This window comes from Mesitornis unicolor, unplaced genomic scaffold (assembly GCF_000695765.1).
Source record: "Mesitornis unicolor isolate BGI_N332 unplaced genomic scaffold, ASM69576v1 scaffold1310, whole genome shotgun sequence".
Lineage (NCBI taxonomy): Eukaryota > Metazoa > Chordata > Aves > Mesitornithiformes > Mesitornithidae > Mesitornis > Mesitornis unicolor.
The window spans coordinates 11,419-38,300 of record NW_010156065.1 but is presented as its reverse complement, the minus strand read 5'-3'; the positions used below and the strand labels follow the sequence as shown (position 1 = coordinate 38,300).

Genomic DNA, 26,882 nt, shown 5'->3' with positions numbered 1-26,882 from the left:
GAAAAATAAAATGCTGATTTCACTTGCATAATAGCAGTCTGGGTGGTTTTGCAGTCCTCTAAACAATGAAAAACTTTGTTAAACTTTGATTTCTCTGGGTTGGGGAGTATTTGAAAGAGGATGCAATTTTCAAGTGTCTTGTTTCTATAAAGTTTTACAAACCCTTAATTAGCAGCTCTTGTATTAATGATTTTTTCTCATTAAATAACGTATTTGGCTGGTCACCTTTTAAACCAGCAATGGTGATTGGAAGCTTTGAGTAGGATATTACCGGTGCTACACTTTGTTCAGGTGAATGTGTAGCTGTATTCTCTTCTGGCTACAAAACAGGATAGTTTGCCTGGGGAAGGTGTTACTTCATGTCTGTCCATGTATTGTGGAAGCAGAATCATCAAGTGCATATATACATAATGCGATATTCAAAAATTTACTTTCTTTTCCCTTTTATATTTAAAATGCCATAGATTAATGCTGGGAACTTATTATCAAGTATTATTGGTGTTAACAAGGCAAAGTACTTAAATTAAGGGGTGTGATTAATTTTATTATATTTTTGATTGTAAGAGTGTATCTTAAGAGTGCTTAAGTGCAACTTCCTTGTTGAATCTTACTACATTTTTTAAAGAGAAACTTGAGAATGTCTGCTGAATTTGGTAGAAATAGAATCAGGCATAATGCAAACAACAAGCTTTAAGGTTTTATGTCTTAGTAGCATACAGTTCTGGAAAACTGAAGCAAGAAGGGGGCTGGCTTGTATTAACTACTGCTTCACTGTATTTGACTTACACATTTTGAATTGGGTTGGACTTCTGGAGTCACCATATACTCTTGCTGGGATCTTGGGCCCTGCAGTTCAGTCTTCTGAATCCATTTCTTAAGTGTAGATATTTATTAAATATTTTTGAGTGAAACATTGTTTGCTTAAAATATTTGAAAATTATAATAGCTTGCAGCTAGCCTCACTGACCTCTTAAAATACTTTTCTTTTAGGGAACACTTTTAACTATACCCCCCACAGGAAAAAAAAACCAAAACAAAATCACCCAAAAAACCTAACCAACCAACCAACCAACAAACCCAAATCCATTGAAGCTTTGATCCACTATAGAAAGTACCACACAACCATGAGAAAAGTTATTGTATCATGTTGTCATGGTAGCACTTTTTTTCTCCCCTGTATTTCTGTATGGTCTAATAATGTTTTCAGTGAGTTATATATTTGTCAAATACTTCAATATTGTTTTCAGGGCAGAACAGAGAATATGTATTTATATAAACAAATTACAAAAAATTGAATAATAGGATCTTAAGGAAAAAAGTATTCTGTATTTTTCTATATATATAATCCAAACAGTTTTATTTTTTAATTTTTGTTTGTGTTTTTTTGTTTGTTTTGTTTAAGCCATATCTAAACATGAATTCCTACTTACTTGTCAGGAGAGTCAGCCTTCACCTGTATTTTTATTCATCTCAGTATATACTGAGATGTTCTTTCACTTATGAATAATTTATAAAACAAGGCCCCAATCCTGCAAATTCTTATGCAGCATCGTATTTTATTTCTGAATGCTTTAAAACTATAGATACAAAATTTGTGCAAAAATGTATGTTCACTGAAAATACAGAGAAAAAAATTGCCAGAAAATCAAATTAATGAAGATAGGATGTGAAGTACTGCTATATTTCTTATTGAAAATTGTTCTTAAAGCAATAAAAGCATAATTTTCAGAATAAAAAGGTGCATTATTTTTTTTAATTTTCTGGCTCCTAAACTTTTCACAATCTTAGAATTATTCTGGATAGTGAAAATTCCTACTGGAAATTCTGGCTTTTTTTTTTAAAACAGTAATATTTTCCTGTTGTGTTCTTTGAATAACTTGATTCTAAATTAATATAGCCTAATGTGATTAGGCTTTTGAACTTTAACACAGTGTTTAGCGAACCATTAAATTTCAAGCCCTGTACGTAGTAGTTTTGCATGCTGGATTATAAACTAGTCTGTAGTGTTGTCTGTTGCACCCTGCTCTGCTTCATAATTAGTTGCTTTGGGAGGGGGGGGAAAAATGAACGACAAACAAACCCCGAAGTCTTCTCAACTGGTGGTGTTAATATTGCTCTCTAAACCTGTAACGTGGTTGATCCGTGGTAACGGCGTTGCGTACTGGAAGAGAAGGTGAAACAGTAATCGATGCTTTCTGTTTTAGTTAGAGGTTTGTGTTAAGCATGCGTCAAGAAAGCACAGCTAGAATTGTAGCTTTCTGCAGTTTTGAGCTGGCGAAGAGCATGCAACAGGGGATGATGTTCGCTATGTTTTGTCAACTTTTTCCCATTCTGGCATTTTATTCTGGCAATTTATTTAATTGGAAATAATCCTTTTTTTTGTGGCAAAAGACTACTATTGATGAAACTAGAACAAGCATCTCCTTTCAGCATCTCTCTTTCCTTTTATTGTTTCTTTCTTTATTAATTAAAAGGGGGTTTTTAGGCTGCCTGGCTAGTAAGTCAAGAACTCATCTAAAGCATCCCTAAAATGTTTTTATGAGTATTTGGGTGATCTTTTTAAACTTTTTTACATACACCTTTTTGCCTCTAGAAAGGGATATTGCATTTTCATGATTAGTGTTTGAGCAGCTTGGTTCCTTTTCTTTTGTATCATTAAAGTAATAATGTTTTCTTTAAGGCTGCATTATGTTATAGGCATCAGGTGTTTTGTGGTTTTTTTTAAACAAAGCACACAAAAAACCCCCCAAAAAACATCAACCAAAACAAAAAAACCGAAACTGACCATTCCTGAATAGAGATTGTAATGAAACAAATAGAGGTTAGAGTATTTCTGAGGATAAAGTTAAATTCTACACAACGCTTTGCCCTTATAGTCGTACCAAGTACTGTTAAACAGATGCAGGGCAATAAAAGGTTGTTGCACTAAAGAACTTGTGATATGTGACATTATGCTTGATGGTCTTAAATTGAGGATTTATAATGAGTTGCAAACCACTCATCGTGGTCCTGCTTTACGTGCATCTTTACTAACATATGTATCTGATTATATAATGCGTTATTATTAAAATGAAGGAAGATGTGTATTTTAAATTATTTCTGTGTTTGCATAGCTCACTGTGGAGATTGTGGCAGTCTAATGTCTAAGGAGATCATCACTATGTTCCCTAATTTCTGTTCTATACACAATATGTAGAACATACCACTTTTATCAAATGAATTTTCAAGTCTCTTTGATCATGCCTTGCACCAGGTGGTACTGTGTCAGTAGGACAGCACCTAATTACAGGGCTATTAACCAGATGCTTATTCTGCTGCTGGTTGTAGGTGAGCTCAAAATGAGAGTGAAAATGACAGTAGTCATTAAATGCCTGTATCCCTTATTGGGATGTTTCCTTTGGGATGGCAGTATCATTTATATGTCTTTTTCTTTGTGGTGGTTCCTGCTTTTGAAATGGACTTGAAAGGAGAAAAGAGGGAAGACAAAAGAGCCAAACAAAACAAACAAAAATCAACCCCAAAACAAACAAAAGAACCCCCACCAAGGTGTTAAAAGAATGGACTTTGTTTTCCATGAATGCAAGATCAGAGAAATAACATTCTTCATGAATTTATTAAAAAACAGAAACGAAAACCCCAGATGTTATTTGTGCATTGATGATGTGTGTTTTGGAACTGAGTAGGGAATTATGTAATGTGTGATAAAATGTAAAAATCATCGTGGCCTGTAATATAATGCAGCTTTAATACACTGGCTTATCCTTAACTTAAGTTCAGACTTCATTTCATGCTTCCCAGCCTTCTGTCAAAATCCTGTGCTGTATCTGCAACTGTACAAGTTCTGAAGTTAATGGCAAGGCTGTTGGAATACTGTATCTGATCTCTACCTTACAGCACAAGCAGCGCTGCCCTGTGCTGGAGGACCAGCTGGTGGATCTTGTGGTGTATGCCATGGAGCGGTCTGAGACTGAAGAGAAGTTTGATGATGGTGGAACCAGTCAGCTTCTGTGGCAGCATCTCTCCAGCCAGCTCATTTTCTTTGTGCTCTTTCAGTTTGCAAGTTTTCCTCATATGGTCCTGTCACTCCATCAAAAGGTAAATTGTTTGTATCACTCCCACATGGTAAGAGAGATTTTCAAAACAAAACAAGTTTTAAAAAAGAAAAGGTGCAAGAAGTACCTTATGTATAAGAATTAAATTTTTGGTGGTTGTGCTCTGTAAAACTAAGTCACATTCTGAAGTTACATTGCTGTGAGCTAGATGTTTCCAGTATATACAGTTTCCTATATTCAGTTACAGGTTGTTGCATTATATTTGAATTCAACATGTGCTAGTAACTAGAATGAGATAAACTGGCATAATTTGGAAGAACTGAGTACTGTTCTGTTGCATCCTATCTACAACCAAGCTTCAGAGTGAATGCCCTCTTCAGTTTTTGAGTTAAAGAAACATGTCATGCAAATGGATGCAAGAACTTAGAGTCTTTGTCTAATCGATCTAATCAACGACCATTTGACCAGTTACAGTGATATTGGCAATCACAGTCCAAAGTTATTTCTTCCTAATAATAATTCAGTTAAAACTGATGCACTTGCTAGTATTTACTTTTTCCGCTGGTGCTCAGTGCCTCTTTGAATTCTAAGGGTGGTGGTGCTGGTCCTCCGTAAGAAAGGAGAGGTGGGGTTACAGTGCATCAGCAACATCCTAAGCTCTTTGACGAGAAAAGGTATGGTGTCAATGATAGGAAAGGGGTGTTTTTTCTCCTCACTATAGGATTAGCTTCTGTCTATTTAGATATGGTCTCTAGCATGCACTACATATTGCTTCGTCTTCATTTGTCCACAGTTCCATGCTACATCAAAATTTACTATGTATCTTATGTTTTACTTGTGACAGATTCTAGTTATCTGCTCTCTTTGGTATTTCTGAATTTAGTTTTACCAGAGTTACATTCTTTAAATTACTGTTCATGAACCACTGAAACAGTAGGCACTGTACAGCACAATTGCAAAAATCTAATCTAAAACTAAAGCAAGCTGGTTAAGACTAGAGGTTAAGAGTAGAGTACTGGTTATTAGAAAATTGATGTTACAGGTAAAGAAGTTAAATAACAAAAAAATAAATACAGATTAAGCAAGCCCAAGTTGTGCTGGTTCAGAGACTTTCTTTACAACTAGAGCTAATATAAAACCTGCTGCCTGCTGCTAGCAGTGGCAGTACTGTACTTGACTACAGGACTAGAAGGTGACAACTTAAATCCAGTATTTAAGAGTTGCCAATTTTTCAAAACAGTGATCCTCTATATAGCTAAATATATTTAAATCTTACCACTAGTTGTTGTGGCCCTCCCAGAGTCTGTTTCTGTGTTACAGCATGTACCTGTTTGCCAGCTTGCAGAAAACATGACTTGCATTTCTGCCTGTTATAAAATTCTCAGTAATCTCTGCAGGAACTGCTTTAGTCTGCCCTTCTACTTTTGTAGGAATCTTCGCAGTGATTTTTCTTCTGCATGCAGTATTTGTCTGTTACTGAGTGTTTTTGACAGTTGGCAGGCCGCGGTCTCATTAAAGGAAGAGACCATCTTATGTGGGTGCTACTCCAGTTCATCTCTGGCAGCATCCAGAAGAATGCACTGGCTGACTTCCTCCCAGTTATGAAACTTTTTGACCTCCTGTATCCTGAGAAAGAAGTAAGTCTTCTCTCTGAAATGAAAAGTTTTATTTTTATTTCAACCTGAGACTTTCATAGGTCAATATTACTATCATTCTTGAATCACTGTTATAGCAGTGTGCTGCATAGGTGGAGAGAGATGTTCCAGAATGAAGTGGAAAAAAATCAGTATGTCCTAGCTATGTTTTTCCAGTAACCACATTGAGCAGTGTATCTCTTCATTGACTTATGTTTGACTAAGGTTTTGAGGAGTTTATTAAAGCACTGAGGATACTACTAAGGAGCAATGTATGTTGAATTTTATTGTTACGTCTGGGCTGTGACATAATACTACACTGAGAGACACCTTCAGGTGGAAAGAACTGAACAAGGCACTTAAAATTGGTTTTGTATTAATGGTTACTTGAAAGTTGTTCTATGGTGGTAAATCAAATCCTAGTCATGTTTTGTACAAGGTTCCTGCGGAAGGAAGAGTTAGAGGAACTTCTTAAACTCCCGTTGTGACAGCATTGTCAGCTTAAGTCCTGGTTGCTTGCTCTTATCATAATGCCTACTATTTTGGGTCAGTAGATATGTTAACACAAATGTGTAATGTACCAAACTAGTGTGTAGCAAGTTTCCCCCTCTTAAGTTATTTCTGACCCACAGAAATTCTTCAGTACAGTTTGTTTCATGAACTCGCAATTGCTTTTGTTAGCACAAAATATGGGAAGAGTGATGGGACTATTTAACTGTAGTGATGGGCTGTGAGATACATTTTTTTACAGTGCTTGTGGGAAGTGTATTATTCTTTAAATGTAATGGTGATGCTAGGCAAGTTAGATTTATCAGAAAATATTGGTGAACCACCGAGTACCTACTGTGGAAGCATAACTAATTTCTGAATAATGTAGAAAGGTGAGGCTGAGAGTAAACATATATCCTTTATAACTATATGTGTCTTGAATTTGTATATTCTAAGCATGAACTTCCATTTGCTGATGTCTCACATTATTTGTTTTGGGTTAGTTTGTTGGTTTTTTTTTTCAGAATAATTACTGAGGTCCAGGTCTCTTCCAGAGCTCTTGATTTAAAATTCAATACACAGTTGAGGGTAGAATCTGTTCCTTAAAAATTGTGTTTTGAAAAAGAAAAAAAAAAAGAAAAAATTGGTGTTGCAAGTCAGAAAAAGAAAAACTTAACCTTGTGAATGCTGGCTATCTAAGTTGGTTTTCTGTACATTAATACATACAATATGTCACATTCATGTGTTCTTTTTTAGTGTATTCCTGTTCCTGATATTAACAAACCCCAGTCTACTCATGCTTTTGCAATGACCTGTATTTGGATTCATCTGAATCGAAAGGCCCATAGCGACAACTCCAAGTTACAGATTCCCATTCCTCATTCTCTTAAACATCACCATGAGTGAGTTTTGGGGTTTTTGTTATGTTTTGATTTGTCTCTAGACATAATGGAATGGGAAACTCCAAGTCTGTATTCAGAATGTATTCTGTGATGGGATGCTGTAGAAGGATTATCAAAGGAATGAAGCAGGACTAAGAAAGAGCTCAAAGTCAAAGTATGCTGTTATACAGCTCATACAGCTAATGGAAATAATGTATTACCTCTGAGATTAATAAATCTTTTTTAGTGACGGAGAATCTGAAAGCAAGTTGACTATTTTGTTGTCTTATGCTATAGTTTTGGAAAATGTGGGTAAGCTGTACATTGGGTTAAGTTTTGTCCAGAAAGGTGGTTTTTTTTAAAGTGTATTTTTTCCCTGAGGTGTTTCCTCTGACAGAGGAAAATCAACGTAGTGAAACTGTGGCATAAGATGATGTGCTTTTGATGTGGTGCAATTAATAAATATTTTGGGTTTTATTATTTAGCAATGGATTTTTGACTGGGGTTATTGTGGTTGTAATCCTGGAATGCATGTGTATTCTTCTGGTTGTTTCTTTCTACTTAATGTTTAATCTCTTTGTCGCGCAGGTTTTTGCAACAGAGTTTAAGAAATAAAAACTTACAGATGAATGACTACAAGATTGCCTTGTTGTGCAATGCTTATTCAACCAATTCAGAGTGTTTCACTTTGCCGATGGGTGTACTGGTAGAGACTATTTATGGAAATGGCAGCATGAGGATATCTCTTCCAGGGACTAATTGCATGGCATCAGGGTCTATTACCCCGCTGCCAATGAACCTCTTGGACTCACTCACAGTTCATGCCAAAATGAGGTACAGTATGCAGCCAGCTGTTGTTTTTTTTTAACCTGTAAATCTGTGTATATCTAATTATTGTCAGGAAAGCTTTCCTGTGTCTGTACATGCAGTGTATAGGTATGTTGATTTACTTAATAAATTTCTTAACTTTTAAATCCATGTTCTTGATTGAAAAATATTTTCTCTCTTTCCTCAGTCTTATTCATAGCATAGCTACAAGGGTAATTAAGTTGGCTCACGCGAAATCTAGTGTGGCCTTGGCTCCTGCTCTTGTGGAAACATATAGCCGCCTGTTGGTTTATATGGAAATAGAGTCATTGGGCATCAAAGGCTTTATCAGTAAGAAAGAAAACTTTTTTTATTCTTCCCTTGCCTTTTGTTTAGTAGCATTTTCTTTTAACAGCAACCATAGTAAGAGACAGTAGTAAAAATGACAATCTAATGATGCAGCACGTTGAGTACATGTATAAATTATTTTAATATAAAAGAAGTTATAACAGTTATCTTCGTGCTGCGGTAAATTTCAGATGAGTATACTGATGTCCCTTTATGCTGTCACTTATATGGTCAGGACCTTCCTAGTGATGCTGAGTTGTGCAAAAATAGGCTTAATGGAAAATTGCAAGCAAAGTACTTAATTAGATGGAAAATGGTATTTAATTGCACTCATTAAAATAAATTGCATATCTGCTGTATATGTTCATTGTAAAGATTGAGTTCTACATGTTTACAGCATCTTCAGACAGCACTTGCACGTGCACACTTTAGAGGTAATATAATTTTCAAATCGAGTATTTGACTTGCAGCTAAATATAACTGTCTATCCACAGTGTAGTCTGTAGTTGTATTTTGAAGTGTAATCACCTGAAAACTTACTTTACAAACTCTTTCCTAAGGTCAGCTCCTGCCAACAGTGTTCAAATCTCATGCATGGGGAATTTTGCACACTCTGCTGGAAATGTTTAGCTATCGGATGCATCACATCCAGCCTCATTACAGAGTCCAGCTGCTCAGCCATCTTCATTCCTTGGCTGCTGTGCCACAGACTAATCAGAACCAGCTTCATCTGTGGTGAGTGATGGTTACCATATTTAACCATAATCTCAGATTCCTCTTTCATCGTATGTTGAAAGCTGTGTGAGAACTGTGTTTTAAATGGGACATAATTACTTCTCAGTCTTCGTTCTGTGGCTAAATTGTTTTGTGGTATCTCAGCAGGTCATGTTTCAGAAATACAGTTAGATGTTAGCAGTAATACTCTCATATCAGAAGTGTTGGGCAACTCTTGAGCTTGCATTGGAGGCAAAGGGCAGTGCTGGTTACTTGTAGTAACAGTGGTTGGCTTGTCTGCCAGTGGGACAGCACTTGCTTACTCCTGTAGAGTATGTTTAATTCTGTTGCAAGAGTTAAGCTGCTTTCGCTTAATTCTTTATCAAAGTTAATTTTCAGTCAGATCAGAGAAATAACCTGATTCCTCCTGCAGCTGTAAAGGAGCTGGCACAAAGCTATAGTGGCTGCATGTGAACCTGGGTGGAGAAGGAAGTGTCACTTCCATTATATGGTGTGTGTCAGCATAAACCACCCATAAAGCTGGCTAATTTGAATGCAAGAAAGATAATAAAAGCTGATTAAAGCTCTAGAGTTGATCCGCAGCTAATTCTAGGGAAAAGCTTTGAGTTTAAGTTACTCTTAAAGACTTTGAAGGGTATGAGAATCAGTTTGTATGTAGAACCTGTGGTTTGTTAGGGAAAAGAGTGTCCATCCATGTGAGTCTATGTGAGGGAGACAGAGCAACCTCATTATTATCAGTTCATATCAAGGAGGTCTAATTACACAGTAATTTCTTAGACCAAATTCAAATTGCTCTGTTGCCTATCCTTTATCAAGAATAAAGAGAACAAGTGAAGATAGGTTTGTCTTTAAATTTAAGATCTTGCTCTTTTTATTCACCTAAATCTTGTTTTGTCATCTTAATCTATGAAATATAAATCTTAATCAGTGACTTTTCGTAAGCTCTAGCATGCAACTAGATTGGAGTAAACTAACCTGTGGCTTTGGAATTTCAAAGACACAATATTATAAAAATCTTTTAAATTACTTCAAACTCCCTGGTGTGAAAAGTGCTTCCAACTGGAGCACTGGAAAATGAAGTACTTTTCATCAAAAGCAGTACTTATTCATTTCTTTAATAAGGATAATTTAGTACTGTCTGCTTCAAGGTGATAGTTAGCTTTGAAACTTCCAGTGCATTATTCGTGCCTTTTTATTCTGTTTTTTTAGGTATTTATTTATCTATGTATCCTTGCTTAGATGAAGACGTTCAAAAGCTAACAAAAGGGAGGGTCTCTAAGTTGGAGAGGCTTGAGTCTTTTTCAGGGGCTCTGCACCTGGAACTTTCACTAAATCAACATTTGAAAGCTTTATTTTAAAATAAAGTACTTAAATATTTGATAACAAGTGTATTCAACAGTGGAAAAAGAAAACTTTTCCACAAGAACATCACTTTCAAAACAAATGTTTTTTTGTATTATTTGAAGCAGAAAATGGAGGAAAAATAGGTATTTTGGGAATCTTAGAAGCAGCAGTGTAAGCATTATTTGCTAACTGGACTGTTTCCTTCTTTCAGTGTTGAGAGTACTGCTCTAAGGCTAATCACAGCTCTGGGCAGCTCGGAAGTCCAGCCGCAGTTTACACGGTTCCTCAGTGATCCCAAAACTGTTCTTTCAGCAGAATCAGAAGAACTCAACAGGGCTTTGATCTTAACGCTGGCAAGGGCAACTCATGTGACAGGTAATAGCAGTGCTGTGATAGAACATCCAAGTGAAAACTGCAGTCAAGCCATGTCTCTAAAATACTGTTTAATAGAATATCCTGGAAATGACCCAGTCATAGAACATATCCTGTACAATTCTGGTTTTGAAAAAGATAGAAGTTTAAATCCCAACTGCTTGGTTTTGGGCAAAAGGCTGTTATTGTATCAGTAGTGAAATCAGACATCGTTGGTGAGTTTAAAAGAGACACAGTGTGGCTAGTTATTTTTACTGTCTTATTCTTCAGTTTCATTATTTTAAATTTAAATGTTTTGTTTGATTACTGATGCATGCCATTTAAAAAAAAAACAAACCATGGAGTGTTCATAGCAACATGAAGAAGCCACCCTCTCTGCAACTTGCTTTTAAGAAAAAGTGTGTGTTTTGGGTTTGCTTTCTTGGGGAAGGGAGAGGGGGAAGCTTTTACTGTGTTTTAATGTTTTAACAAAGTGCAGTGACTTAGGTCATGTTTTTGTTAACTTTGAGGGGGAAGTTTTCTCTATCTCCTCTTTTTTGGTTCTAGTCTGGAGGCTGCTGCAGAGTTAGAACAAATGTTTTCACAAAAACTGGTGGAGGTAGTTTGAAAGGGAAAAAGCTTCTTTATGGTACGGTTTTGCTTGTTTGGTTGGTTTTTTTAACCTTTGTTCAACCTTTAATGTTAAATTAACACTGGGGTTAGGGGGAGTCTTGTATTTTATTTTTACAGCTTAAGTGGCAATGGTACTGCTGAGCAGCCTTTTTAAAGCAATGTGAAATAACATTGGCAATTTCATTATAGTTATCTTCCTCAGAATTTTTTTAAAGTCTTAGTTAATTAGCAAAAGCTTGTCTTACTGCCATTAGAGGAAATGAAATATAAAATCTTAAAATCATGATTGCTTCATTTCTAGGTCAAAACCTAAAAATAATTTTGTTATTGTTCATAGCATAAAAAGATAATATCCATCTTGTTCTGTACAGTAAATAAAATTAAAAGAAATGGGATGGGGGAAGTTGGCCAAAAAGGAGGCCTTGTTGAGCTAGCAAAGCCTTGATACATGTGACTACAAAAGTAATACCAATAAGACATGTTTTTTGTGTGAAATTCTAATATCATCAATCTATTTTCTAGACTTTTTCACAGGCTCTGATTCAATTCAGGGAACTTGGTGCAAGGATATATTGCAGACTATCATGAGTTTTACTCCACATAACTGGGCATCACATACACTAAGCTGTTTCCCAGCTCCTCTGCAGGTAATAGTTCCAAATTGATGATTTCAGATTGGAAACACAGAGAATTTACTCTTTTTAACAAGATCCTTTGCCTTTAGCTAGTTGAGGAGATTCTTCTCCTGTCTGGACTTCATTAATCTCAAGTTCCTAAAGAATGCAGCATGATTGTAACATTGCTAGTTCTTCAGAAATGTATTAGTTTCTCCTGGAGTATTCTTAGGCCAGGTTTGGGCAACTGATGCTTCCGGTGGAAGGTAAATCAGATCTTTAAAAAATTATAATATTATTATAATTATAATGTTATTATAATTATAATATAAATTATAATAAAATAATAAAAAAATGGAGAAGCCTTTATTCTTGTGGCAGTTTGTCAGGTAGCTTTGTTAGTGACAAAACTGTGGTGTCACAGTGAAGCAGCAAACCTACCTAGTAGGTTTGTAATGTACAAGGAAGTAGGATCTCAAAAGGTGCTAAGTCAGGCTGAAGTTTGCCTGTTCAGATGTTTTATTCTGGGCTCTTAGTCACAGCAAAGCCTACTTTCTTTCAGGTGTTCTTCAAGCAGAATAATGTGCCTCAGGAAAGCCGTTTTAATTTGAAGAAGAATGTAGAAGAAGAATACCGGAAGTGGAAGTCTATGACCACTGAGAATGAAATAATCACACACTTTTCTGTGCAAGGCTCATCCCCACTTTTCCTCTGTCTCTTGTGGAAAATGTTGTTAGACACTGATCACATTAATCAAATTGGTTACAGGTGAGCTCAAAAGATTTGCTATTTCAAAGTTATTTCACCAGCATTCTCAGTTCTGAGGACACAGGCCTTGTGCATTAAGAGCTTGATTTGTACTTGTTTTTTTATTAATGCAGAGCAGGGATAAAAGGAGCAGAGATAGGAGTTAGTGAGCATATAATAAAAAATGTGCGATGTTTAAGATAATGGAGTTTGTTTTGTTTTGTTTTCCTTTTCTTCCTTCCTGCTAGAGTGTTAGAAAGAATTGGGGCCAGAGCTCTGGTGGCACATGTCAGGACTTTTGCAGATTTCTTGGTGTATGAATTCTCTACCTCTGCAGGAGGCCAGCAGCTCAATAAATGTATTGAGATTCTCAATGACATGGTATGGAAATACAACATTGTAACACTGGATAGATTGATACTGTGTTTGGTAAGTATTGCCTTGCCTTGGAAGATAAGATGCCAGTTCTTCACACAGAGTCTGCTTTCTGAGTCACTTTTTGTAGGAGCTGCCTGTTTAAAAGTGCATTGGTTTTAAATAGCGACTATTTGCTAAACCAATAATCAAGTAAAAGAATAGATTAATTCTGCATTCAACATAAAACTCAGTCTTATAGTTCTCTGAATTTTCAGGGAAGCTTTTCTTGGTTATTTAATGGGAACCATTGAAGTGGTATTGTTAATTGCCGATATAAGTGCTTTGGGTCTCTGACCTCAGGGCTATGCAATTATTTCTGCAGCCTGAAAAGGTGGTAGGGGTATGGCATGCCATGGTTCAGAAGCAAATGGAAAATCTTGTACCCATTAAAGTATATTTGCTTGGAATTCAGCCTGTTTCATCAGAAAAGGAGGAGAGAAATGGTGGTCTCTGTCTTTCCTGGTGATCCTACAAAATAAAGCAGAACTTACCTAGAAAGGATTAAATTTTCCTTCAGTAATTATCCTTTACTTATATTTTAATAATCGCATCTTAATGTCATGCTGGTTGTTTGAATTTTAGTTTGATTTTCAAACTGAATACCCAAGCATGTCGGAATGGCCAGAAGTGTGAAGCAGTCTTAACTTCATTATCATTAGTTGGTTCTTTTCAGTAAGAGAATCGACAGTCAAAAGAGAGCTAGAATTGTTGGAGAACGTGCTGTCACTGGGGAGTTTGTAATACTTTCTGCCTATGGTATAAAAAATGTGATAGGTTCTTCTTCCAGGAGATGACGAAACCTGCCTGTTCTGTGTCTTCACTTGAAAAGTACAGTTGAGAGACCATATGTTCAGTGTGAATTTGTGTGCAGATATACTGAATATGCAGCCAAATTTGTTAGCCAGTGTTCAGGGCTTATAAAGCAGACAGCAGCATCAACTGTAATTCCATGTTTTCTGATCGTTTTTGTTTAAGGCTATGCGTAGTCATGAAGGAAATGAAGCTCAAGTCTGTTACTTCATAATTCAGTTACTCTTACTGAAGCCTAACGATTTCAGAAACAGAGTGAGTGATTTTGTGAAGGAGAATTCTCCGGAGCACTGGCTGCAGAATGACTGGCATACTAAGCATATGAGTTATCACAAGGTATCAAAGCTAAAGAAATTCTTTTATTGTAATACTTTGTGGAGCTGAGATCAGGTAAAGAGTCTTTTGTCTGGTGTATGACCAGACAGCTCTGTCAGTTTTTAAAGTACTTAGTAATTTATTTGGGCTAGTACTTAAAAAAAATAAAATCACTGTTTATGTAATAACTTTAAAATTATAATGCAGTTATAGTCAAACATAGAAGCAGCTGAAGAATTGGTTGGAGATTTATTCTTGCTCATCTAAATTCAGTCATTTAATATCTTGTTTACACTGAAGTTCATTTAGAACAGAATTTTTGTCCATCAGGGAGAAGGTATTTTCTTCTGGCATTTTATGACTATAACAGTAGTTAAACCTATGTTTTCTCCTAATTATTTAAGCTTTTTTCATAATTTCTGTGACACAAACATGATACTCTGATATGTTAGGGAAGGGAGATGCTGAGATTTTAGTGCTACTGTAAAAATAATGGCTTCTGCTGGCTAGAAAAGGAAGTACTAGTGGAGTGTTCTGTCAAAAGGTAAATCAACACTGAGATGAAATAGATACAAACACTTATGTAGCTAAATGCGTATGATCTAGTTCTGATCCAGAAGCTGTTTGGTCTGTATTAGCCCTCTGCATTAGCCATACAGTCTCTTTAACACTGCCTAAATGTGTAAGGTAGGGGAAGTGGGGAAGCAAATAATACTATCCTGGGAAGTGCTCTGAGATGGCTGAACAGTTAACAGACCCAGTCTGGCATATAGAAATTTCAGTCACAGGTAAAACACTGTCAGCTCAGCCTTCAACTGTACTCATCTGGTATATGATTACACTCCAGCTCTTTCCCAGGGAGTTATTACATGCATGTTATTTCTAGTGTTGTGATTCAGCATACTGATTCTACGTCAGTATATGATGCAGAAACTTTCAGTAGTGCTGATTTCCCTTAGGTTTTCCTTTAAAATACTTTATAAGGGACACGTAAGCACCAGCTGCTTTCAGCTTTGCCTTGGGATGCTTAATTCTGTCTTAAACCCACTTTGAGATGTGGTGAAGCTTTGGTTTTGTTTGGTTTTTTTTCTGAAGAAGTTATCTACTAGTCATAATAACGAAATAATTTCATTCAAAGTTGTATTTCCTTTAGTAAGCTTTATGGTGAAATCATGTCACTGCATTAATTGGTGATAACAAGGGTTATGAAATGTCTTTTTAAAACAATTTAGATGCAGAATGTTTAATACACTGCTACTAAGGAAAGAGCTTTTGATTTTTTTTTGTTGGATTTTTTTTCCCTTCAGAAATACCCTGAAAAGTTGTATTTTGAAGGCTTGGCAGAGCAAGTCAATCCCCCAGTTCAGATCCAGCCCCAGTACCTACCAATTTATTTTGGAAATGTATGCCTGCGCTTTCTGCCAGTGTTTGACATTGTAATACATAGATTTCTGGAACTGCTTCCAGTGTCCAAATCACTAGAAACATTACTGGATCATCTGGGAGGTTTATACAAATTCCATGGTAAGTTACCTGTGAATACAGACTTTTATTCCTGTTGTGATCATTCTGTTTTCCTTTATCTCATTTATTCATAATTTTCATATACTTTATTCTGTAAGCCCTGTATACATTTCACAGAGAAGTGTGGTCCCTGTTCAGTGAATTTCAGTCTGCTAGTAGTGAACTTGCTTCTGTTCAGGTAGCTTTTGCAAATTCCTGCTTCCTTCACATCTTTCCCTTTCGTTCCCTTCTAGTAGTAAGTACTTGGACCTGTGTCCTAGCAAACTTTGTTACCAAGAGCGAAACAGCTAAAAAGCGGTTCCTTCATCTGTCCTTGTTTAGGACACAAACAATTTAACCTGGTTTTTTTTTGTGTATAGATGTCATTGCTATGTTATGCCCAGATATTTACAATATTCTTTCTTTACTGTGACTTCATGCCTGGATTCTTCCTATTTAATACTTTTTATGTGAATCACAGAATGGTAGGGGTTGGGAGAGACCTCTGGAGATCATCTAGTCCAACCCACCTGCCAAAGCAGGTTCACCTAGACCAGGTTGCACAGGATAGCATCCAGGCAAGATTTGAATATCCCTAGATAAGGAAGTGATTTAGATGGGTTACTTACTAACATATTAGTATTGTCATTAAGGTAAGAACTGTTAGTAATACTGACTTTCTTTCCTTGACTTCTACCCTTCTGCACACACATTGAAGTATATGTACAAGAAAAAGGAAAATCAGTGTCACAGCATGAATCAATTCCATATGTGCTGTTTTAAATACATACTCCTTAGTCTTGTAGAGCTCTTGATTATAACTTTATGTTTGCCACCATAAACATAATACTGATGCTAGAAGTTATTTCTGGCTTTTGTTCCTTTTCTTTTCTTCTTGGCAGACCGCCCAGTGACTTACCTGTACAACACTCTTCACTATTATGAGGGACATCTCAGAGAGCGCACAAACCTGAAGAGAAAACTTGTTCATGCCATAATTGGCTCTCTCAAAGATAATCGCCCACTCGGCTGGTGTCTAAGTGATACTTATCTCAAATGTGCTATGAATCCCCGAGAAGAAAATCCATGGGTTCCTGACGACACTTACTATTGCAAGCTCATTGGAAGGCTAGTAGACAATATCCTTCTTAACGTTTGCATTAAGTAAGCTGTGCCAGTGTCTTACAGCTTTGTTTCATCAAAATACAAAGTTCTATTTAGATATAAAGTAAAGCTTGGATTCTTTATTTAACAGCATATATCAGCTAAAATTAAAATTATTAAAATTATAAAATTATACATTTATATTAGTTTACTTCAATGTACTTTTTTATTCTACACAGAGACTGAGCTGCCCTAGTAAAAACATCTTGAAAGATGTGAAAACAAAGTACAGTACAGCTTTATAAATATTTCACTGTTTAATGCATCACTTGTAAATACAAATACTGATGTTTATGCATTCTGAATTGAATTTTAATTAACACATAAGATCAGCTTGGTACAGAGCATGAATATTTTTTAAAAAATGTAGAAAATGAGGTTACTTTTTTCTTCTAATGCCATTATCAGTATTACTAAGAATAAAATATCGTAAGCAGTGCCACATTTAAGATGGTATATAACTGGCTGTGTCTAGTTGATGACCAGTATATGTGCTGTTAGCAGCTGCTGAGAATGTCATTTTTAGGACGCAAAACCACAAACCTACACTTTCTTAATGCCTTTTATTAGTTTTTACAGTTAGGACTACAGCTGCTTTACATTTATGTGGAAATAGCAGGTGAGCCCTTGCAGGTTTGTTCTAGAGAACAGCGGTAGCGGAATCTCCCTGGACGTCATCTTCTTTCTGGGTCAGTTTTAAGGGAGTTGACCAATTTTCTGGGTGTTAAGTGTCTTCCTTCACTTTTCTTCCTGAACTTGCCTTTCTTTTACATGTAACTAAAAATAAGTTTTAGATCTCTCTAAAGAAAGCTAGAATTATATAAAGCCCTGCTTTTGTGCAGCTGTTAACAGTGTGTTTGGAAATCTTTTCTATATGTAGCTCAAATGAGTTAGTCTGATTGGGAAAGTGGAATATTTTCAGAGACTAAGCAGGTGCTCATTTTGCATAAACTGGCACCCTAGAAGTCTGCTGGAAGATCTTATACTGAAGCCAATTAATGGTTTTAGATTATGCAGAGTAGAAAATTCTTGTTATTTTTCACCTTCTTGCCTTGTAAGCAGATGGTGAATGAGATGGTTGGTGATGTTTTGTTCCACCTGTTAGTCAGGGAAATTTGTCCTCTGCATGACCTTGTGTGTGTAGTATATTTATAGCTATATTTTCACACAATCCAGTAATTTAGTATCCTTGCCTTATATTCATGCTTTAGTCCGTATGTCCTGTTTCTTATGAAATGTGGTGGTTTTATTTGTTCTCAGTAACCTACCTTTCATTTCATTTCAACTTAGTATGTGCAGCATTTGTATTTTAAGCAGTGTGCTGCTTACTCTAGTCCTTGTTGGCGCAGGTTTTTTTCCTTAATCATTGTCACCTATGGCAGGCAAATCACCTGGTCCATTTCCAAATTGTGACTGGAGATTCAACGAGTTTCCTAACCCAGCTGCCCATGCTCTCCATGTTACCTGTGTTGAGCTCATGGCTCTGGCTGTTCCAGGGAAGGACGTGGGCAATGCACTACTGAATGTTGTGCTGAAGAGGTATGTTGGCTTTCTGAAACTGTTTTCTGCAATATATAATACATAATTAGAGATTGCTACGGTAGTCTGTGTTATTAATTTTCTTAGTTTTTAATAAATTTGAAATTAAGTATGAATACTTCAAGTTTATGTATAAAGTATTTTTGGAGGATAAACAAGGCTATAGGGATCAGTCAGAAAAATACTGTGTTGGATTTCTGTGCTGTAGTGGATTATATGTGCTTCTGAAACAGCTGATTCAGCATGATCCCCTTAAAAGACAGAGGGAAGACCTTGTACAGGTAAAGAACTTGTCTGGTGGGCTCAGAGGCTGGAAGAAGTCTGTTGTCCTTTCACCTGTGGTGGGGGGAGGATGTTTAATCAGTTAATATCACAGCATCTTTGAACACAAAGAAAGGAGCAGGAAGCATTCGGCAGGGCTCTGAATCCTGATGCTAATGTAAAATCTGAAGTACTTTGAAATAGAGTGGTGTGCCAAGGGTAGTCTTTTGTCATGAGGCATTATATTTGACCCTTAGGCTCTGTTTCTTGCTCAGCTGCTGTGAAAAGAACTGAAGTGGAAGAAACGACCTAATATTCTTGCAGTGATTCACATGTCATGTTTGAGCAATGACAAACTGAAATGATTCGTTTTCAACCTCATTCAGCTTCATAATAGATTATTGTTAGCTCTATTTGGGAGCGCATAGAGGGAAGGAGTCAATAAAGGGACAAGTAACCTTTAAGCACTAAAGCCTATTTGGTAGGAAGAACAATGTGATAACAGCTTTTGAATCGAATAATGCAAAATCATGCCTGAACAGCATTTTGCAGGCAACATCACAATGGTGTTTATACCATCTGATGGCTCTCCTAAATACCTGTATGTGTGTAGTTCTCTCAACTTGAGAAATATTCTTTGCATAAGCACACCTTGTCTTTAGGTACATCAGAAGCTCAAACTGCAATTGTGAATTTCAGAGCTTCAGTTTTTTCTCTTTATTCTCTGTCTCTAGTCAGCCCCTGGTTCCGAGAGAGAATATCACAGCTTGGATGAATGCCATTGGATTAATTATCACAGCCTTACCAGTGAGTGAATATGCTGTATTTTAAAATTTAAAAAATGTCTTTTTACATGTGAGGTGTAGCATCTTTCTATTGTATGTTGTAAAAACTTATGCATTGTAATAGCCAACATCTGCACATTCCATAGAGAGCTGTTCAGAAGACTACTTGCATGTTTGAGAAACACCTCTTCCTCCAGCATGGAAATACTGACCAGGTTTTCCCTTTTTCCTGTTACGTTTTGAGGCAAGAGTGAAAAGAAGTAAATCACTCCTATTTAAAAACATAGTGAAGTGCCATGTTTATAGTATTAATTGAGAACTGAAACTATGAAATTAGAAAGACTGTAAGGATTCTGACACAAAGCTAGTTTTCTATTGAAAATTTAATTTTATTAAATTTAATTTCTGTTTAATTTTTCACTTGTATGTCCTGTGTCTCTTAAACCATGTAAATGAGATGTGCCTAAAACAGCAAAAGAAAATGTATGCAGTATTAGAGTTCGTATATCAGTAAAAAAATTGCTCTTTTAAATATAATGTCTCTTAGTACCTGACCAGTGCTGCCTGAAGTATTTTGATCTTGCTTACCATTTGCTTGTATGTGCAACAGTATTCCTTTCCTTGCAACTTCTCCAAAAAATGATTCCTTTTCTTAAAAGAAAGCCAGCATGGATTTAATCCTTATTATTTTTATAATGTTTCTTATTATTCTTCCTGTTCCGTCTCCTTGCATCTTCGTTTAAAATCCTTGGCTTTTATACCTTTTTTTGTTTCCTGTTTCCATCTTGGAATTTTGGTCTGTTTCTGCCTACACTCAGAAAACTCAGAAAATTCTTAGTCTTGTTCCATTAAGGCTTTTTGCTTCTGCTCTGCTACTTTTGGAGACCTTTATATTAGGTAGCTAAATGATTAAATTAATGAAGTATGTCTTGATAATGCCACACCATCTAGTGTGCCACATCCACTACCATGGATGTTTTCTGTATTGTGCTGCTTAATTTTCGTGTTTGTCAGAAAAGGTTAGAAGCTACCACATAGTTTAAAATACTTTAGAAATGCAGTAATAGTAGAAAGCGATGAGGGAGCTTTGTCTTAAATGGTGTTCTTTTCAGAAGCAACCCTGACTTTTTGGTTTTTTTCCAGGAGCCGTACTGGATTGTTCTCCATGATTGCATTGTGAATGTAATCAACAGTCCCAGCTTGACGTCGGAGACAGAGTGGGTTGGTTACCCATTCCAGCTGTTTGACTTCACAGCATGTCACCAGTCCTATTCTGAGATGAGCTGTAGCTACACTTTGGCTTTGGCACATGCTGTCTGGCATCATTCTAGCATTGGACAGCTTTCTCTCATTCCTAAGTAGGTGTAATGATATTTGATGCTTTTGTTTGTCTTTTAAAATCCATGCATATCGTTGATAACAAAGCTGTACTTGTAGCACTTACACCAGCAAATATGTACGGAGGGGCTCCAAAACTCACTGGGCAGATCACTGTTTTCTTCCCAGCCCCTTCTTCCACTGACATACCTGTTGTTATATGTGAGCTTTGGGGCTTTGAACTAGAGTCTGACTGCGCTTTCATTAATTTCACTTTTTCTTAAATCATTGACTATAGGATATTCCCAAAGCATCAAATGTAATCAGTAAATGTATCCTTAATTCTAGCAAGTACCATCTAGCCGCAAGTTGAGATGCTTTGTTGACTTAAGTGTGCGGTAGTGGTCCCCTTAATCATTAAAGCAAGTAAAAAATACCACTGCATTAAAAAGTTGATTAGACTTTCCCCAGGGCCATGTTAATGAGAGAACTAACAGACTTCACTTACCAAGTCTTAAAATATTGGACAGAAATGAAGGTGGTATTATGTATTCCTCTCAGTTAATCTTGAACCTTGATTTAAGGCTACTGTTTCTACATCAGAGGACAGCTTTTTGACTGTGTAGCATTCTGTTGAGCTTGGAATTACTGCCTATTCTAGTCCAGTAGTAATGCCTGGGAATGTTCTAGAGCTTCACTGAAGCAACTAATATTTGAAGTAACTAGTACTTGCATAACCGTATTTTCTGAAATGAAGGCCCACTTCTGTGAAAGAGAATGTGATGCTTTGGCTAGAATTTGGTGTAGGGGAAAGAAGGGGGAAAAAACCCAACAAACAGTTGAAGTAATAAATGATTTAAATACTACAGGTTCCTCACAGAAGTATTGATACCCATAGTGAAAACAGAGTTCCAGTTACTCTACGTTTACCACCTTGTTGGTCCTTTTCTACAACGGTTCCAGCAGGAGAGGACACGATGCATGATTGAGGTAAAGGGTCACCCTTGGTCTACTTCATACAGTATGTATTATTTTATCTTTGCAATTATATTACAAAGCAGAATCTGATAGAGATCTTTGGTAAACATTCAGAACTAAATTCTGTACAAATTAAACAATATTTTCAAGAATCTGAATTGCTGAGTTGGTATTGAGCTACCCAGTTAACTGAAATCTGGCCAGCTTGGTTCAGGATAAAACACCTAGCACACAATTTCTTTCTTTTTTTTTTCTTTTTTTTTTTTTTTTTAAAAGAAATACAGGCCCAGAAAAAGCAAGCAATACATGCTTTCTTTGGCTCTCAAACTGCATGCAAAATATGCATCAGACTTTGTGCCTTTTTTCAAAACCTCTATGCAGAGGAAGGAAGTATTTTAGAGCTGAATTGTGAGGATGGAGCAGCTCAAGCTGTTTCTGTCGTTCATATTGATGTGGATGGGGTAGGGGAGGAGAAAAGAGATGGAGCTGGCTAATAGGCAGATGAGCTAAAAAGTATTCATCTTATCTCCCTTTAGAGTCTTACCAACATAACATATAGGCCTACCATCACTACTGATTACTTTTTCATCCCTAGTTACCAATGCCTGTGCTGGGGACTTCACTCTTAACCTTTTTAGATCCCCCATTAGTTCCTGTGCTGCAACTCTCCCTACCCCCTGCTCCCAGTTCTTTCTAAAATGCGTAGTTTGCCTGCTTAATTTTGTAAAGAATTCAAAAAGTGTAGGGATGCATACACAGTGGGAGAAGAGTTTTGTAACTTTTGTTCCCATGTTTTTGTATATGTCATGAGCCTAGGATACTGTAAGAAACAGTATCAGGTAGTTAAATTATGGCAGTGTTTCTGTATACTTGTTTACATATTTCTTTCAGTTTTGCCACTGAGTTATGGCCTTTTCTGGTTCTTCTTGGAAGTATGAAACAAAAAACACACATATAATTCTGTAGGGAAGCTTTTCTTTTTCTTTTTTCTATTTTTGGTCTTATAGCTATAGTAAAAGTAACTCCAAAAAAGCGTTGGTTTTTTTTTTCATAAAGCAGTGCTTAAGTAAAAGTGCTGGAGAGCAACAGAAGGTACTGTTCAGGCATGAATCACTGTCATTTTATAGATTCCTGTGTAATGCTATAAATATCCAGTAAGTATTGCTGCTTTGACTGGTTTCTTCCTTCCTCTGTCAGGAAGGAAGTTTTTTCTGTGTCTGCATTCTGTGTACTCAACCAAAATACAAGACAGGTTAAAAAGCTGCTGTCTTTCTGTGCTTCTTAACATTCCCATACCACTTCTTTTCTTTTGCAAGGAGTTGATGTCAGTGTGAGGAACCCTCAGAGCAGACAGACCAAGCGCATTTTTCAATGATCATAGGTGCACGTACCTTTGTACACAACACTTCCTTAATAAGTATGTTCAAACACTGTTGTTGTAAACTCTTGGTAGAGAATGCTTGAACCATTAAAATGCACTGTGTGTGTTTGCTGAAGACCTTGCTGGGGTCTAGACAAGCTGCATGCAGTAAACTGTAATGTCTTTTCTCTAGGAGAGAACTTTCCCTAGTTTACTAAGATCTACTTTTGCAAATTTTGTAGGCACCTACTCAAACCATATTGCAGTCAATGATGTTTATGCAGTAATTATTTAGCGTGTACCAAAATACCATCATTAACTTGGGCACGTGGCATCATTTAGTTAAGCATAATGGGATGAGTGAGACTTCGCCATTTGTCTTTGCAAGAAAGTAAATAGTTAGGAATCCCAGATACGTAAAAAACCTGTACATATATTTCTTACACTCTTAACTGTATTTCTACTGTTTTAAAAGCTGTTTTCATTTGGGGTGTGTTTGTGTTTGTGGAGACAGATTGGAGTGGCATTTTATGAAATGCTCCTGAATGCAGATCGGTACAGCTCACACCTGAACTACATGGATCCTATATGTGACTTCTTGTACCATATGAAGTATATGTTTACAGGTGACAGTGTGAAAGACCAAGTAAGTAAGCAGTAGATATTAATACTTTAATTTTCTTTCTTCCCATATAGCAATTTAGTCTTTTTATGAATTATTTTAATAGGTAGCCGTACAACAAAATGCTTAACAGTTGACTAATCTTTGCATACGAATTAGGAAGTTGGTGCACTTCTACACATTTCAGAGCTTTAGATGCAGTAGACTAGGTGTCTCAGATTTCAAGATTAATCTGTGTAGTCTGAAACTTAAGGTACAGCTTGAGGGAGCTCCAAGTGCTATTATAAAAGCAATCACTAGAATTAAAACTATTGAATGTTTCATAACTTTCTCATTTCAATCTATAACAGTTTTAAGTTTTTACCTTATTTGATTCATGATTATAACTTGACACCTGACAAAAGCAAGAATGCATCCATGTTCAATGAAAAATTGTTCACACAATTTAAGTTTAGTTTATAAAAACAGGCGCTTTTAAAAGTGTCAGTTGCATGAATTGTTTTGCAAAGCTTTGGTGTAAAACTGTTAAACCAGGGAGGGTTTTTTTTAAGTTTCGTTATTAGAAGAGGTGTAAAAGTTAACATGGTAAATAAAATACTAACATTAACACCACTATTTAGCTTTTTCCTTTTTTATTGTGCTAATGTGATGTTTGTGTACAGTAGTGACATATGCCAAAATACTACTGTTTTACCAACTGCATTTCTGTCTTTATAAATATTTTTTTTTTCTTAACAGGTTGAGAAAATAATTTGTAATTTAAGACCAGCTTTGAAACTTCGCTTACGCTTCATAACGCACATTGGCAAGATGGAACCAGCTGCTGTTGCACAACAACCCCTCAGTAATGGGTCACCAGCACAGCAGCCCAGCCAAGTGCCTGTTAACGTCACTTTGCCAGTCACGCAGTGAAATGAAGTGTTCGTCTGGCCTTGATGCGAAGTCTTCATTCTGTTACTGATCAAGGTGAAACATCTGATCGGAAATCTGGTGTGCTGTATGAAGGGAAGGAGAGCCATGTACAGATCTCTGCTTCATTTTGTTTTGCATAATGAAGCTGTGTAACGGTATGCATGCCAGTCTTCTTACCTATTTGTATCAGACACCAGATGAGGTTTATGTGGCCTTTCTCTGAAAGCACTGAGTAAAGATTCTCTGCAAGCAAATACATGGATTTCTGAAGAGTTTGTAATATCCTTCTCCCTATCCTGGTTTGAGTCATCTGGATTTTTCCTTCCTTTCTCTCTGTGATATGAAAGGACACTCAATGTATATAGCCTGGTAGAAAATGACCTTTTTTAAATTCGGGTTCTGCCTTCTTAAAAATTTCTATTGTTTTTGTTCAATGGATGAATTTAAGGGGAGACAAGCCCTTATGCAGAAACTCTCCTAGACAGAGAGGTAGTACTGAGTTAATTGTATCATCTTCCCAAAGACTGAAAATGAGCCTTTGAAAATATCTGTAAATTTTGTATGTACAGTTTACATTCAACAGATGAGCCAGAAGTTTGATCTAGCATCAATTACTAGACTGTTAGAGTACAACCAAGAGACTGTCTCTAAAGAATCTACTGGAATTCTGCATATTAAGTTCAATCTGTGCTGATTCATATTTTATCTTTCCTATTTGGAAAATTGTGTAGTTTTTATTAAGTCAATCACATGAATTTTGTTGATATCTTACTATATTTTAGATTTGTATAATATTCTACTTTGTTTTGTGTGTACTGTGTTCAGTAGTTCTTGATAGGGGTTGAAAAGATCGATGTTTTGTAAATATTCATCTTGTTTGACAAAATTTTTTAATTAAAAAAGATTGTATTAGTATTATTAAGCTTTATTTATTTTCTGTACCCATTACCTTAAAAATAAGGATTGACCATAGCAAGTATGCTTCCATATCCCAAGTTAGAGCCAGTTTTAACCTGTAACAAATAGAGTCCAGATCAGTAAGGCCAGGACTAATTTGTATCTTTCTGTAAAAACTGCACAAGTATGAAAAGGAGTTGATGATTTAATAGGTGGAAGGTTTTTTTTGTCCATTTATTTTTGAAGTACCATAGGTTTTCTGGGGCAGACCTGAGAAGCAAAATTTTGGTCATGGGTTTGCAGACTTCTGTTGGCAGTGAAACTGTAAAGACTTCTCTTCCCCAACAATTTTTGGGGCACATGAAGAGAAAAGACTGTAAAAACAGCATATTTCATGGCTGTTCTGCATGCACGTTCTAACTGAGGTAACGCTAACAGCACAGGCATCTCTCTGAATTGTCTTACTTCATATCGAAACAGTTCTGGTGCTTGATGGGGGACCAAGAGTGTCCCTTTTAATATTTAAGCTAGTACTGGGTTTCAGAGATAGAATTGAGGAAGTTGGATAACTGTCTTCAGAAGCAAATATGAGAGCTGTTGGAAATCTTTAAAGCTTTAGGCACTTTTAGTTTTTTTTGTTTTCCTTTCTCTTGTTGATCTGGAAAGTTGAATTTTTTAGTGCTATGGCAGGCAACAGTGGTGCACAGAAACAGCTCCTCATTCAGCTTTGTCTTTACCCCACGACCTGTTAACATTAAGAAGTTGACTGCAAGCTCTGGCATTGTGCTGTGTGGAGGGGATGTGCCACAGCTGGGCTGGCACTAGCAAATCATTGACAAACTTGTTTCATCAATGCTGGAATGTATTTGAACGTTTGACTTGGAACTTAAAGGCTGCACATCCCACTAACAGTGCAATGGATCAGGACACTGAGCCCTTGCTTACCTGGCAGAATTAGTGATTTATATGGTTCACGTATTACAAAGTGCAAAGGGAAGATTGTTTCTCCCTCTGAGTGTGCACACGCTTTCTCTGCAAAACTCACCAGGTTTCTGAAGATGCTAAACCCTCACTGGTTGGAATAAGGTATCTCTTCTGCTAAAATCTGTGTTTGCATCATCAGCACTACTGGTCTAAAAATTAATTCTTGACAATGCTTTCTTTGAGTTAAATAACTTACCCTTTGAAACCCAGCTAACCAAATTTGCTTTCTAAAGTACGAGCTTTAGAAACTATACTTATGTTTATAATTGATTATGGCTGTCATATGCCTGGTTTGGATGAGGGGAGGGCAGTGGCTGTGGTCTGCCTTGACTTCAGCAAGGCTTTCAACACCATCTCCCATGACATCCTCACAGTCAAACTTG

The 26,882-nt window shown here is 36.5% G+C and overlaps 1 protein-coding gene across 2 annotated transcripts in view; it reads left to right on the top strand.

Moving 5' to 3' along the window:
* Positions 1–24,741, top strand: part of MED23 (mediator complex subunit 23) — a 36,718-nt gene extending 11,977 nt beyond the window's left edge. For both annotated transcript variants that reach the window (XM_010194241.1, XM_010194166.1), the window contains 19 exons: positions 3,895–4,095; positions 5,546–5,689; positions 6,932–7,077; positions 7,645–7,890; positions 8,072–8,214; positions 8,772–8,946; positions 10,502–10,665; positions 11,797–11,921; positions 12,451–12,656; positions 12,884–13,064; positions 14,028–14,198; positions 15,485–15,701; positions 16,583–16,819; positions 18,218–18,383; positions 19,379–19,451; positions 20,573–20,787; positions 21,616–21,736; positions 23,599–23,730; positions 24,445–24,741. In XM_010194241.1, coding sequence (XP_010192543.1) covers positions 3,895–4,095; positions 5,546–5,689; positions 6,932–7,077; positions 7,645–7,890; positions 8,072–8,214; positions 8,772–8,946; positions 10,502–10,665; positions 11,797–11,921; positions 12,451–12,656; positions 12,884–13,064; positions 14,028–14,198; positions 15,485–15,701; positions 16,583–16,819; positions 18,218–18,383; positions 19,379–19,451; positions 20,573–20,787; positions 21,616–21,736; positions 23,599–23,730; positions 24,445–24,618 — 3,237 coding nt within the window. In that variant the 3' untranslated portion in view covers positions 24,619–24,741. The remainder of the gene's footprint in view (positions 1–3,894; positions 4,096–5,545; positions 5,690–6,931; positions 7,078–7,644; positions 7,891–8,071; positions 8,215–8,771; positions 8,947–10,501; positions 10,666–11,796; positions 11,922–12,450; positions 12,657–12,883; positions 13,065–14,027; positions 14,199–15,484; positions 15,702–16,582; positions 16,820–18,217; positions 18,384–19,378; positions 19,452–20,572; positions 20,788–21,615; positions 21,737–23,598; positions 23,731–24,444) is intronic.
* The last annotated feature ends 2,141 nt before the right edge of the window (positions 24,742–26,882 follow it).